General features: G+C 36.4%; 1 protein-coding gene across 1 annotated transcript; it reads left to right on the forward strand.

Annotated features, from left to right (window-relative positions):
- Nucleotides 1-869: 869 nt before the first annotated feature.
- Nucleotides 870-12,559, forward strand: LOC110449627 (thymocyte selection-associated high mobility group box protein TOX-like). Its single transcript, XM_021496607.1, has 12 exons — nt 870-1,105; nt 2,535-2,818; nt 3,242-3,339; nt 3,863-4,068; nt 4,558-4,637; nt 5,227-5,350; nt 6,021-6,123; nt 7,537-7,598; nt 8,368-8,476; nt 9,315-9,497; nt 9,932-10,023; nt 11,439-12,559. The coding sequence occupies exons 2-12, from the start codon at nt 2,619-2,621 to the stop codon at nt 11,562-11,564; spliced, it is 1,383 nt and encodes a 460-aa protein (XP_021352282.1). The 5' UTR covers nt 870-1,105; nt 2,535-2,618; the 3' UTR covers nt 11,565-12,559.
- The last annotated feature ends 3,053 nt before the right edge of the window (nt 12,560-15,612 follow it).

A 15,612-nucleotide genomic window follows, 5' to 3' on the forward strand; every position in this document is an offset into this window, starting at 1 on the left:
GCAGGCTGTGAGCCTCTGTGTCCATATCAGTTGATATTACAATATTTACAGTATGATATACTTCTGGTGCACAATTAACATGTCCTTTATCATCTATATAAAATTAAGTTAATTATTTGTTGGTATTTTCCCAGTGATTGTCCAGTTTAGGTTAGTAAAATTTCAAAATGTTTGACATCCTCTGCGTCTATAACATCTTGCGGCAAGTTGTTCCATGCATCTACTACGCGGAAGCTGAAAAAGTTTTTTCTAATGTGTAGGTTACAGCGCTTTTTGTATATTTTTTTGTGAGTGCCCCCTTGTCCTGCTGGTGGTATCCATTTGGAATATATTTGTCGTGACTCGTTCATCATAAATCTTCTTCACTATTTTGAATACGTTGATCAGGTCCCTCTATTCCTTCGGTGTTCTGAGGTTGGTAGGTTTAATAGTCTCTGCAAGCGTTCATGGTACGATAAATTTTTAAACCCCGGTACGAGTTTTGTAGCCCGCCTCTGGACGTTTTCTATTATTTTGATATCCCTCATCTTATAAGGACTCCATACACTAGAGGCGTATTCAAAGTTGGGTCTTACCAGTGCCTTAAATAATAGTTTGAACATTTTGTTCGTCTGAATATGTGAATGTTCTTCTAATCAGTCCTAGAAAATACTATTTGCTTTATTTATTATACACTATATTGTCATTAGAACTTTTGAAATGCTTTTCATTTCTAACTATCACGTTTACTGGTATATCTAACATATTCTGGTAAATCCATATCATTATACGTGAGTTTTTAAAAAATAAAGATAAAAAGAAAATCGATAACGAATCCTTAATTTTTAACAAATTAAAGGGACATCACTCCATTATCATTTCCGGTTTCACGACTATTGCCCGAGAATAACAGTATTATACCGAGTATATATAAGTAATGCAATTTTAACGAATTTTAACACGGTTATCAACTAACTTTGGTCTAATATAAGGTATACGCGTCTGTTATTTAATGGGATAGTCCAACTGTTAAATGTACATATAGTGTATACACAACGCTCCGGACTAGTCGGAAAACTTTGAGTTGGGACAACGGCCGGTGCTCGTATTTATTTGACGTAAACAGGTACAGAATTAGTTTTTGACGACTATTTGAAATAGGAATTCAAACTTTATTAACCTTGTCCAATAGAATTGGTTGTTTAGCCATATAGCTCTGTCGACCTATTACTAAATTGTAAAATATTTGAAACATTTGCTTAAAGCAATGTTTTTTTTTTCTTGGAAAAAATGTCAAATCACAATAATTTTTTGCAGAAAATGTCAGATTAAAGTATTTTCCTTCAGAAAAAGAACTTGATGTTAATAATTCCAGAATATTTGAAGTGATGGAAAATATATATATGAATGTTGTTTTAATTTGTAATGTAGACAAGTATACAGTTGATAACATCAATATTATTGTAACAGGAGAGGAAAACTGCACGGCCAGACCGGGGTTTGAACACCGAACTCTCCGAACTCTAGACCGACGCTCTATCTGGTTGCCGACGATCAACCCAGTCCAGTTTCGCTAGATTCCTCCCACTGTTTTCTAAGTATTTGGCCGCAAAAACACAACTATTAACACCCCAGGTTTGGGTAACCCTTTGCCATTAGCATACACCAAATGCTTGAAAAAAGGGTTGGTCACAGGCACCACTGTAACAGGAGAGGAAAAATGCACTGCTCGGTTCAAACCCGGGACCCTCCAAACTCTAGACGGATGTCTACCAATCAAGCTATCTGGCCGCCAACGATTGATCCAGTCCAGTTTCGCTACATTGTAGAATATAAATCATCTCCTTGTCCTATTATTAATTGATGCCAATAACCAACACCTGTCAGCAGACACATTATACCAAATGATATGTTGATAAACTGCATTTTTCTTGGCCAGGGAATAACCCAATTGGTTCATAAAAGTACAGTAGGTGAAATGGTTGACAGTGAAAGCTTAGAAAATAGAAGGAAGAATATATTTTAATGCATGTGTAGTGGAACTGGACTGGGTCGATCGTTGGCGACTAGATAGCTCAATTGGTAGAGCGTCTGTCTTGAGTTTGGATGGTCCTGGATTTAAACCCCGCTCTTACCGTTCATTTCTCTTTCTCCTGTAACAAATTTGATACCCAATGAAATATACCCAAGGAAGGTGGTAAAGGGTCTTATGTGTCTTTTGGTCAAAGACTTTGTTAAAAAAGGTGGAATGTAGTGGAAAACTGAGTTAATCATTGGGGACCAGATAGCTCTATTAGTATAGCGTCAGTCTAGTGTTCGGGGGTCCCTGCCCGGTTCGTATAAACCTCGGTCTGGCGGCACATTTATTTTTCTCCTGTTACACATGTTTTTAATCAGGTTACCATTATGACTACAGGTAGCTGAGCTGATATACTGAAGCATCCAAGGGCTCCAAATCCAAGTCTGCCGCAACTGTCAGGCTACATATTAATATGATGATATTTGGTGCAATAACATCAGTTTAATAATACAATGCCATAATATTTACATTTCAGTTTTCTGTCCGAGAGCAGAATGTAGTTTAAATACCTTTACAATCTGTGTACTGTGCTGGTACAGAGAAGATCCTCAACATCATTATGGATCACCATGAGATGTTGAACATATCAGATGGGAACTCTGCACACCACTCGGTCCTTACAGTAACTGAACCGGTGGTTATGGATGCTTTAGGACCCACAGTGAAGAGTGAACAAGGAGAAGCACTCATCTCTACGACTACAGCTGCCACCCTTCTCCCAGAACATGGAGGATTGGTTCTGGTCGAAACATCACGAGGGTAAAACTTTTTCATGTTCTTTCTTCTGAACTGTCATTTTTAATTTGATTATATCAATGATCTTATCAATTTTCATTTGTTTATATCAATCGGAGTATTGAAATTCCACAATTTGAAATCAAATTTACCCTTTACACTCGGCTGGTTCTTTAATCAAAATGTAATTACAGTCAATTCAATCTCAGTCACAAAAATTAGATTTTTTTCTCTACATTCTTTCTATCAGTAATCAACATGTGCTCACTTATACTTCAGTTATGTAAGGAAACTAAAGCTGTTTATACTTTAGCCCTTCACAGGAAAACACTTTGGGATCAGGAGTGAGATTACAAAAATTGGAATTGAGTAGAAAGTATATATATATACATGTAATGCAAGAACTGTACAATAGAATGAGTAGTATTGTTTGTATATATCATTCAGGAATCTGCTGCTGTCAGTGAATGGTGATACACTGGGTACTGTTAGCTACACAGATGCTGACATACAGGGGAGACAAATCCTGACAACAGCATTACCAAGTAAATAAATTATATTGTGTTAAATTTCCTATTTTAAGCAAAAAGGAACACGTACATGTGTTGCCTAGATTGATATTTTATTTTGTATCATACATTTATTTGTATCTGAAGGCATTCCTTTAAAATCTGTCATAAATGAAGCAAACAATATTGAAAGTGAAATGGGCTTTAAAAAGTAAAAGGAATAGCTGGATTACATGTACTTATTATGGAATTGACTGTATATTGTATGAATTTTAATGGTGGCATGGTGGCATAGTTTGTTTACGGCGTCGCCTCACTTGATGCTACAGCACAGACACCATAACACCCACTCCAAACCATTTATATTCCAACAGTGTTGTATTTGTGTTGGCAGGAGAAAAAATCTGTCTGAATATTCCATCATATTACAATGACTTCGTGGATCAAATACCAGTTATCTTTATGGAATGCCAGAGTGTTTAACACTTGCCGAATTCCACCCATTGACAAACAAAGTAGGTAGATTTTACACCTGAGGCCATATATATATGTTTTTCAGTGACAGGGATTCTAACACAGAGTGGCTTGGTTGAGTCCCAGGGAACTACTCTGCTCATCAACCAACCACCTACACCAGGAGAGGGAGTCGCTGTTTGTGAGGGCACATATGACACGTCAGTAAACACACTCCAGACTGACCAACTCCTGACCTCTAAGTCCACACATCCCAGTACTTCACCCAGTAGTGACCAGTCAGCAGAAAAGGTTTGTGATCATGTGATTTTTTATGTTTAATCATTGATGTAAGATTGACTTTTGATCTTTTGTAACTTTTACTTCTTTATGTCATTAATTTTTTTTGTATTTTTTTTTTGTATTTTTACACATGCCGCTGATTTAGGTCAAAAGATTTCCTTCATCTGATTACTACATAATCCATGTCTCTCCTGTTTCTGGTGATGGACATGTGCATGAAGTTGGGATAGATTAGTCCTTATCACAGGCACTTAATCAGTTTAGTCTCAATGTTTCAAGGGCGGGGGCCTTCAAGACATACAGTTTTCAAATTTTCAACTTTCTATAAAAGTTCAACAATATTTTTATGTAAAATATACCTGGTTAATTAATGAATTATCAAAATTGATGTTCTTTTTCTGACAAATTCACATCGCCTGTGCCAAATATTTTTGATAATCGCTGGAAATAACAATTTTTCATATTCTCTGTCTTCCTAATTATTTTTTGATTAAGCAGAAAAGGAGAGGTGGTTGGCCAAAGGGAAAGCGACGCAAACCTGCTCCTGACTTCAACACTCCTCGGGCACCTGCTTCTGGGTGAGTGTTACACTTTCAAAGGCAATTTTTGTTTTTGAAACATACCGACAATTATGTCACCTTTAGGGGTCTGTTATTGAGGTAGATTAACAAATCTTCAATTGGAATGTATCTCTTTCGAACTAATTGGATTAATAGTTTCTGTTTTATTTGTGAGATTGAACATTTTTGTCCCAATTAAAACAATTGTAGTCTATGATAATATGAAAGACTTTTCTAAAATGGTGACCATATTGATCCTAAAGTAAGAAAGAAATTCTATTCTCATCTGTAATGCTACATGTACTTGGGACTCCAGCAGATTTCTTTTGTGGAACTCATGAGAAGTACATTTGTTTTTCCCATCAACAATTTCTGTTAATTTCTTGAATCATCATAATTATAGTGATACATTTACATATCACAAAAGTTGTTCACTGAAATCATTTACATATATACTGGTGCATACAGTGAAATGTCCCTCAACTTTGTTTGCTAAAATATATGTGATGTAACATGCCTTTTTGAAATCATCTACACTTGTAAATTGTAGTCTTCATTAAGAGAAATATGGTGTGTCAATTATACTAATTTCTTTCAACCTTTCTAGGTATTTGCTGTATGCTATAGAGCGTCGACACGAGATCAAGGGGAGTAATCCAGAAATACCATTTTCGGAGGTGACCAAGATTCTGGGCCAGGAATGGTCTAACATGCTGGCAGAGAAAAAACAGGTGGAATATGAGGAAACAATGGAGTATTGATTTATTTTATAATTAAACTGCATTACAGTGTCACCACAATATCATATAAAGTTGTGATATTTTGGTATGTAACATGTAACATTTACCATTGTGACATCAAAAGGAACAGTACAATGGAGTCACGATTTCACGGTAAAGTCCACCTATGATTTTTGTGGTTCAGAATTTCAGAAAATGTGTAATTATACATGCTTTGGTGGAACATATGACAAAATTATTCTGAAAATCACCACAGTTCTATCTAAAAGCCCCATGCATCCTAGTGCACACATCACATGTGGCTTTGCTGACTTTGCAAGTCATCTTAATTATGACTTTAAAATAAAATAGTAATAAAGCCAGAACAAGTTATCAACAGTTAGTCTGTGACAGGAATTCCAATTATATTATTCTGTCATTGAAATATTGATGGGGCTTTTTTATTTGAAGAACAAACAGTTTGTCTACTTTGAAATGTAACATTTTCTGTGATTTACCAGATATTAGAATCATTTCAAGGTTTACCAGAAATCTGAAAGTTCATGATGTCCCTATTTCATAAACAAACAGCTCTGATCCAACAAGCTAAACCATTCCCAACATGATAAATAAAAGTGACCCAACTTCAACTTTTTCCATTTATATATTCTTTGCTGTACAGAAATACCTGGACGAGGCAGACAATGATAAGAAAAGATACAAAGAAGAACTGAAGACTTACCAAAGCACAGTCAAGAAAAAGAAAATGAAGGCTGGCATCAGAGGTAAACAAATGAAACAGGATTATCGGGGTAATGGGCACTTTTATTTATATAAAGGAGTTTTGTTTTATGTAAAAGTAAAATGCTGTAAGTTGAACAAAAGTTTTAAACTCATAAATATGACTGAAATGCTTTTTACCTGCTTTTGGTTCATGGTACAATACAATACACTGACCAATGCGAGACCTACAATACTTTACATATGATACTAGCATGATATTAATATATTATATATTATAAGAAATTATATAAGTTGACAATCCAATTCTCCAATCCATTCTATTTGTTACAGTTGTGACTGGAATGTTATACAAAGCTCTTTCAGAACATTTGAGCAGTCTAAAATCAATGCATTCTGCAAATGTTTAAAATAGCATTCAATGGAATTTTCTTACGTGCACTGAAGAGTGAATTATCGAGAAAGTAAGATTCTGATATACATGGAGACCAATATTTTACAGAATTACTGTATTCAATTTAAAATTCTCCTCATTGCACATGTTCAATGAAGTTTGGTTAAAAGGTCAAAGTTAGGGTAAATCGTTCAATTAAGTTTGGTTTAAAGGTCAAAGTTAGGGTGAATGGTTCAAGGTAATTTAGTTTAAAGGTCAAAGTTAGAGTGAATTGTTCAAGGGAATTTGGTTTAAAGGCCAAAGTTAGGGTGAATTGTTCAAGGGAATTTGGTTTAAAGGTCAAAGTTAGGGTGAATTGTTCAAGGGAATTTGGTTTAAAGGTCAAAGTTAGAGTGAATTGTTCAATGAAGTTTGGTTTAAAGGTCAAAGTTAGAGTGAATTGTTCAAGGTAATTTGGTTTAAAGGTCAAAGTTAGGGTGAATTGTTCAAGGGAATTTGGTTTAAAGGTCAAAGTTAGGGTGAATTGTTCAAGGGAATTTGGTTTAAAGGTCAAAGTTAGGGTGAATTGTTCAAGGAAATTTGGTTTAAAGGTCAAAGTTAGGGTGAATTGTTCAAGGTAATTTGGTTTAACGGTCAAAGTTAGGGTGAATTGTTCAAGGTAATTTGGTTTAAAGGTCAAAGTTAGGGTGAATTGTTCAAGGTAATTTGGTTTAAAGGTCAAAGTTAGATTGAATTGTTCAAGGTAATTTGGGTTAAAGGTCTCAAAGTTAGAGTGAATTGTTCAAAATAAATTGGTTTAAAGGTCAAAGTTAGGGTGAATTGTTCAAGGTAATTTGGTTTAAAGGTCAAAGTTAGGGTGAATTGTTCAAGGTAATTTGGTTTAAAGGTCAAAGAGGGGGTGAATTGTTCAAGGTAATTTGGTTTAAAGGTCAAAGTTAGGGTGAACTGTTCAAGGGAATTTCCCTTAAAGGTCAAAGCCTTGCTGGACTTATAACACTTGGTTCAACAAAATGAGACATTATTATGACAACATAAATAAAGTGTGGTTACCTTTGTTTTCCAGGAGAAGATGGTGGCTGGGAGACGGAGGAAAACTACTCTCAACTGATGTCTGTAGACATGGAGGTAATCTGTCTACTAATATAAAACACTTCCACTGATTATCTACTGTTGTGGAAGTACAGAAGTTATTGCTTAATTATATAAATTGACAGGGTCCTCAATTGATTTACTTATCACTACTTACATGAATTAACTTGAATAGAACGTTCCACGACAGTAAGAGTATACATAGCAACACTAGACTGTAAGACGTAGGCTACTGGGACACTTGCTTGAAGATCAAGGTCACAATTAAGGGTCAGATATCAAATCTAAAGACATTTTTTTATGTCATGGAGCATATTAATTGAAACATTTAATATTAACTTGGTAGAAATATCACCCACCATCATAAAGGAAGTATTCTGGGTCATTATGTTATCCTCACTCCAAGGTTGTCTGAAGAATCAATTCTTTAATACAGAAAAAATAATTGAATGTTCATACCAACTTGTAACATCACTAGTCAGTGTGGTTTTAGCAGACCCTTAGTCCAGATACATGTAACCGGGTACCAGGGCACAGAATGAGTGGGAAATCATTGGAGTCGGGGTTTACTTGTGCAGAGTGTTCCTGAAGAGATTTTGTTTAACAGACATATAAACTTTTCATGGTTCCTCTTTTAAGGTCATCATATTACAAGTTTTTGGATATAGAAAGGTTAATAGCTTGTTTTCCTTCCCTGCTGAAATGAGATTGATGAGCTCCATTTCATAACACAGTGTACAATGCTTTGCTTTTTCAGAACTTTACAAAAGTTTTTAGTAATTTATCTTACTGTTTGATCTGACAGGAGGATGGCCTGAATGATCTGTACTGCAGAATCTGTGACAAGTACTTCAGCTCACTACACAACAAAAAGGAACACATGTTAGGGCGACAACACGTTCAGAACATGGCAGGTGAGTCAAGATGACATGTTATGTAGCTTGTGGTACAGGTGAGTTGTTTAGATTTACAGTATTTACAGATACAATGTACCTGTTGTACAGGTGAGTTGTTTAGATTTACAGTATATACAGATACAATGTACCTGAATATAAACTGAGACTGTCTTTTATAGTAGTTAGAAATACCTGATGATAAATTAATAAATAATAATATACAACATTTGAAATAGCGCCCTATCTAGCTAACATAAGCTACTCTAAAGCACTTTACAGTACATAGATATACAATTAAACAAATAGCATATAATGTAAATAGAATTTTTGAGGAATTTGCAGGAGCTGCCTTATTAGGCGCTAACTACTATTCCTATGCCACCTGGCTAATATTTCCCTATGTGTGTATGCCTGCGTGTGTGCTGGAGATGTAATGTGTTCTGTTTGTAGTGGGGCCATGCTTCCAACGGCATCATTTATAGTGCCACCTCACTTGAATGCTGCAGCACAGATACCGCAACATCCACCCCAGACCAATTTATACTCCACCTGGGTTGTTGGAGTTGTGTGGGCAGGAGAAAAACAGTTGCTCTGAATATCCATCGTATGACAACTTAGGGATTGAATCCCCGCCGCCTGCGTGGAAGGCCGGAGTGTTAACCATTTGACCAATCTGCCCATAGTGAGGCTGTTTGTTGTGTTTTACATTATTTACAATACCTGATGATAAACTGAGGCTGTTTGAATGAGGTGAGATGTTTTATTTTACAGATGAGATGTTTTATTTTACAGGTGAGATGTTATGTTTTACAGTATTCAAAGATACCTGATTATAAATTGAGACATTTTTTTACAGGTGAGATGCAGAAAGAGATGATCAGTGCTTCTCAACCTTCGACTCTATCACCCACACAAAGAACCGTCCCACCTGATCTGGGTACTGACAGTAACCATTCAGATGGCCTCCCAGTAGGTGAAAAGGAGTCTCCACCCCTAGATATTGGCGGGTTTATACAGAACTTTATACAAGACAATTATGGTGAGAATGCCCAGCAAATATTCTGGAGTGCTAATGTGATTTGTTACTTATTTTTTATGTTTGAGTTATTTGAATTACATTTTCTTGCAATACCAACTTTAAAATTTAAGGAATATAATGGTAATGGATTTTAGGGTATAATTTGAACAGGATATTTTCAGAATATTTTGCTTTATAGTAACAATTCTCAACACCTACCAGTATATATGTGTGTATCATGTTTCACTCAAATCAGAAAAAAAATGTAAGCCCTACTATTACGATCTGTCTGAACTAAGTTCTTGAATTGGAAAGCAAAACACTTGGGGTAAGGAAAAACCTTGACTAAAAAAAATCCTTAGCTTAAAGAATGCACATGATACTGTGGCCAAAATATCTCCTCTCGACACATTGGCCAGATAAACTGTATTTAAGGAATGATTTTTTTTTTGTAGAACGGGATCTTGAATTACAAGAAATAAGAAAATCTTTAAAAAATATGCAAGAAGAAAACCTTTCTCTTTATAAGCAAATAAATGAATTGAAGGTGAGTAAAGTGATGCTGTCTCTCGTTAGGAGGGAGACTCCTTCATTTTGACAAAAATTTACCAATCTCCCTCATTCAAATCCAAACTCACACAAACTCAAAATCTACACCCTTGTGTTTGACGCACTTTCTCCCTCATTGGAAATTTGGAATGAAGGAGATCTCCCTCATCAGAGATTTCAGAGGTTGACACCTATGAAACACACATACTGATTCTATGATTTTGAAAGTCACATTAATTGTGAAGTAAAATTATATACGACTACAATGTAAGTGTGTGTAATTGAGAGAGCAGATTTTGTGTCTGCACTAGTAGTGTTTCCTCCCCTGCTTTCTGATAAAATTAAACCTGCTGGGACTTATTCTTGTAAGATACCTATCCGAGATGAATTGGTTACTTGAGGTCAGTTTTGTTCTGGTATACATGAAACCGTTCTCATGCTCAAGGATGGATTATGTGCTCAAACTGTCTTTTTTGTACTCACTTAAATCATGCGAGACAACCAAAATGTTAAGTGTTAAGATCTAAAATGGTATTCACCGGAACAAGAAATTGGGCTTGAGCACAGAATCTGAGTTTGAGCATGAAATTGGTTTCATGAATCCTAGATTTTTATCAAAATGCTCATAACTGAGTGATCAAACTGACCCATATACAGCAAATACTGCAGAATAATCCTGTGACTTCAATACAAGGTGTAGGACTGCCAGACTGTTGATTCAACTGACCCATATACAGCAAATACTGCAGAATAGTCCTGTGACTTCAATACGAGGTGTAGGACTGCCAGACTGTTGAAATAAATCTCCTGCATAATCAGAAAGCCTGTGTAATCTGGATCTTTACTTAGCTATATACTTCTACTACCATTCAGACACCCTCAGCAAATTAATTCAGATGAGCAACATCCTTAGGTGGAATGCATCAATTCTAGAGTATGTACCGATACCTATTTGTACCCCTTCGCCCCACCAGGAACAGGCCCCAGCTGCCTCTCTAAGTGTGATGAGTAGAGGGGCTTTAATTGTTTATGTTCTGATTCTTATGCGTCTGTGTTTTCAATGGCTCAATTAAAGCATAAAGAACTACTAAAGTGACTTTTCAATATTCTCAACCCAGACTTATCATACTTTTCTGCCTGCATGGCAGAGTGGGGAAAATGATTAGTGTCTTGCTCAAGAACACGGCAACTCCAGATAGTGGGTTTTTACTGCATGACCTTTCCTTGTATGGACTTAGGCATGACCACATGTTATTCAAGATTGCCCACTTAATATTTCTGTGTGATTTGGTCCCTTCGGTTAAGCCAATTTTCACTGATATTGTTATGCCAGGTACATCACATTGTCTTAAGCCTGTTTGCTAAAATTGAATTACACTGTTTGAAGACGACATGTTTTGGTGACTTTTGTAGATCTACCAGACTAAGTTGGAGGACGATATGGCCAATAATAAGGCTATCAGTGCTAACCTCTCCTCTCAGACAGACACTCTTAAAATGGTGCTGACACTCTTTGGCGTCATCAACTTCCAGGGCTGATGACTTTACTCATGTCATCAACTTCCCGGGCTGATGACTTTACTCATGTCATCAGCTTCCAGGGCTGATGACTTTACTCATGTCATCAACTGCTTGGGCTGATGATTTTATACTAGAAGATGTCACTGAATTCCCAGGATGGTGATTGGTGAATTGAAGAGGATTTTTTGTTTTTTCTTGTGTCATCAGTTTCCATGTCACATTTTCTGTGAGGGAGATCATTGGCAACTTACTATTTTCAGTGTATTTCTGTATCTTCTGTAAATGCTGTTGACATCAGTTTCCCAAAAACTGTCGTATTTTGTCGTTCAATGTCATCAATGTTCCAGCTGAATCTGAATATGCCGACACCATCCGATGTTTTGGATTTATTCAGATACAACTGAGAAAAAACTGGTAAGTTGCCAATGATCTCATGCACTCTATGAATCTAACCGTGTAAATTGTTTTGTTTCTCTTAAAGAAAAATACAACATGATATTTAATGGCCAAGGCATTGTGATATTGATAAAAATAGAGCACATCTTTTATTATCAATTTCTTATCAGTTATAGCGAGATGTATTAGTTAAAATGATGATAATGTTAACAGATCTAATTGGCCAAACCATAGTGTGATAACCTCAGAAGTAATCAGGTCTGCTTTGGGATAAAACACGGGAAGAGTTTTGTTTTGTATGCATATATGAACGATATGTGTTAATATCCATGTATTGAAAAGAACAAACAGGAATGAATAAATAATTATGAAAAGAATGAGTGGATGAATATAATTATATAAACGAATGTATGAATGAACATAAATATTTAAATGATTAAAGGTGAAATAATGAATACCATTATGAATGATTGGAAATGGCTGCATGACCAGATGGATAGATGAATTACATACTTATATGTAAATGGATGGCTGAAAAAATGGTATAGGAAATGAAAATGGTTTATGTATCTATTTAAGTTTGAATGAGTTGTTGTCTTGATGTAATAAAATCTATTAATTATCAAGACATATGGTTGATTAATTTGTGTTTAAGTCATGTCCTATAATTACCATAAACTCTCTATTTAGCACCCAATCCTCTAACAAGAGATCCCAGAGGGATCTTGGCGCCCACCTTTGTACCATCTTCATTAGTTCTTTGTCAGTTGGATCTTTTCTCTTTCCTCTAATTGGTTTTATCGAGTCATGTTAACAGTAAATGCACCTTGAGGTAACTTTTGATCTAAACTTAATACTGATGTGTATGAAAGCCAACGTTCAAAGTGAGTTTGTCATTTCACATATTTACTAGTACAGTACTTAATGTGAAAGAAATAGAATCGATCATTGCAATATGAGAAAGATCTGTTTAGTTCTTCTTTTAATCCATTTTGTTTTTATGATCAGTCTCAAAATATAACATACACAACGAGGGATCAAGGGGAACCTACATTTAAAATTTGAGAAAGATCCCTCCCGTACTTCCCGAGAAATAGTGATAACAAACTTTCACTATCAAAATCCAAGATGGCTACCTGTCGGCCATGTTGTTTATCGATCAGTCTCTAAAATTGCCCTGCACAGCTAAGACCAAGGGGAACCTACATACAAAATTTAAGAAAGATCCCTCTAGTTCTTCCGGAGAAATAGCGATAACAAACTTTCACTATCAAAATCCAATATGGCTGCCTGTCGGCCATGTTGTTTATCCGATCAGTCTCAAAAGTTGCCTTGCACAGCTAAGGACCAAGGGGAACATGCATATAAAATTTAAGAAAGATCACTCTAGTACTTCTTGAGAAATAGCGATAACAAACTCTCACTATCAAAATCCAAGATGGCTGATTGTCGGCCATGTTGTATATCTGATCAGTCTCAGAAGTTGCCTTGCACAGCTAAGTACCAAGGGGAACATGCATATAAAATTTAAGAAAGATCACTCTAGTACTTCTTGAGAAATACCGATAACAATAATTGTTTACGGACAGACGACGGACGGCGGCCGACGGACGGACCACGGACGCAGGGTGATTTGAATAGCCCACCATCAGATGATGGTGGGCTAAAAAGTACTTGTGGTTTGGGAATGTTGACAGATGTAGGACAATCATTTTTTATTAACGAGAAAAACACAATATATTTTTGTCAATATTTATAGAAATATCCTTATAAGAAAGTATGTGGTGAATATTAATCTTTCCAGGATCACTTGCATCATGACAGTGCCCAATGACAAGTTTACTGTAGACTGGCCTCTGATTGGGGAGAGTGTACAGCAGGGGAAGAGTGCTATTACAGAGAATTTAAATATACATGTCTAAGTCCACCAATAGAATCTCTATTCCCATATCATATTTTACAGATGTTATTAAATCTAGAAGCTCCCATTGGTTAGAGCAAATGTCTCGAGTTCAGAGGTACCAAGTTCGAAACCCAATCTTGCAATTGCATTTTTAGGTCACCTGAGCTTTAGCTCAAGTGACCTATTGCTATCCGTTTTCGTCCGTCGTCGTCCGTCGTCCGTTAACATTTTACATTTTAAACTTAAAGTCAAGTTCTACTGGGCCGATTGAACTGAAAGTTGGTAGGAATCATCGCCTCATGGTCCTGACAAAGTGTTGTTATTTTTCGGGTCGATCAGAAATCCAATATGGCCGCCACGGCCGCCATTTTGAAAACCTATTTCAAACTTAAAGTCAAGTTCTGCTGGGCCGATTGAACTGAAAGTTGGTAGGAATGATCGCCTCATGGTCCTGACAAAGTGTTGTTATTTTTCGGGTCGATCAGAAATCCAATATGGCCGCCACGGCCGCCATTTTGAAAACCTATTTCAAACTTAAAGTCAAGTTCTGCTGGGCCGATTGAACTGAAAGTTGGTAGGAATGATCGCCTCATGGTCCTGACAAAGTGTTGTTATTTTTCGGGTCGATCAGAAATCCAATATGGCCGCCACGGCCGCCATTTTGAAAACCTATTTCAAACTTAAAGTCAAGTTCTGCTGGGCCGATTGAACTGAAAGTTGGTAGGAATGATCGCCTCATGGTCCTGACAAAGTGTTGTTATTTTTCGGGTCGATCAGAAATCCAATATGGCCGCCACGGCCGCCATTTTGAAAACCTATTTCAAACTTAAAGTCAAGTTCTGCTGGGCCGATTGAACTGAAAGTTGGTAGGAATGATCGCCTCATGGTCCTGACAAAGTGTTGTTATTTTTCAGGTCGATCAGAAATCCAATATGGCCGCCACAGCCGCCATTTTGAAAAACTATTTCAAACTTAAAGTAAAGTACTACTTGGCTGATTGAACTGAAACTTTGTAGGAATGATCGAATCATGGTCCTGACAAAGTGTTGTTATTTTTCGGGTCAATCAGAAATATGATGTGGCTGCCATAGCCGCTATTTTGTAAATACCTATTTCAAACTTAAAAACAAGTTCTAATAGGCCGATCTCACTTAAAATTGGTCTAGGAACGATCAGCTCATGGTCCTGACAAAGTTAAGTTAACATTATACTTAACTATTTTTTACTCGAATTGGTACATATTTTAACATCAAAAACAAATACTGTAGGACTCAGGTGACCGTTAAGGCCCATGGGCCTCTTGTTCTTTTTCTGTTGCCAATGAATCTATGAATCTAACCGTGTAAATAGTCTACTCTGGAAACAAATGCCAATATAAAAGGTATTGTATCTAGTCACTTTGGAATGTGATTTTTTTCTCCCATATATTACAGAGCAAATTTGTGAAAAAGGCCAAAGGTTGACAATTTTGTGGGCAAAAATATTGTGATACATGTATATAATATCATAATAATAATAATCTTTATTTAACGTTGTGTACAATCGTCAACAACAAACATATGCTCTGTAGAGCTTTTATTACGACGCCGCTAAGGGAACAAATGGTGTTTTCGTGGTGGAGGAAAACCTACGGGGGGGAAAACCAGCGTGCCATCAGAGGGATAACAACTAACCCTATCAGACATCACTCTCATTTTTCCACCACTGCTGGGGATCGAACCGAAATTCTTGGGGAGAGCGAGTGGTCTGAAGCTCACGCTTGATTGC

Source organism: Mizuhopecten yessoensis, unplaced genomic scaffold (assembly GCF_002113885.1).
Source record: "Mizuhopecten yessoensis strain PY_sf001 unplaced genomic scaffold, ASM211388v2 scaffold4723, whole genome shotgun sequence".
In the NCBI taxonomy this organism is placed as follows: domain Eukaryota; kingdom Metazoa; phylum Mollusca; class Bivalvia; order Pectinida; family Pectinidae; genus Mizuhopecten; species Mizuhopecten yessoensis.

Coding starts and splice junctions, on each gene's coding strand:
- LOC110449627 (XM_021496607.1), top strand. CDS start 2,619: ATGGATCACCATGAGATGTTGAACATATCAGATGGGAACTCTGCACAC. Junction 5,351..6,020: donor TGCTGGCAGAGAAAAAACAG/GTGGAATATGAG, acceptor TTTGCTGTACAG/AAATACCTGGACGAGGCAGA. Junction 10,024..11,438: donor AGCAAATAAATGAATTGAAG/GTGAGTAAAGTG, acceptor TGACTTTTGTAG/ATCTACCAGACTAAGTTGGA.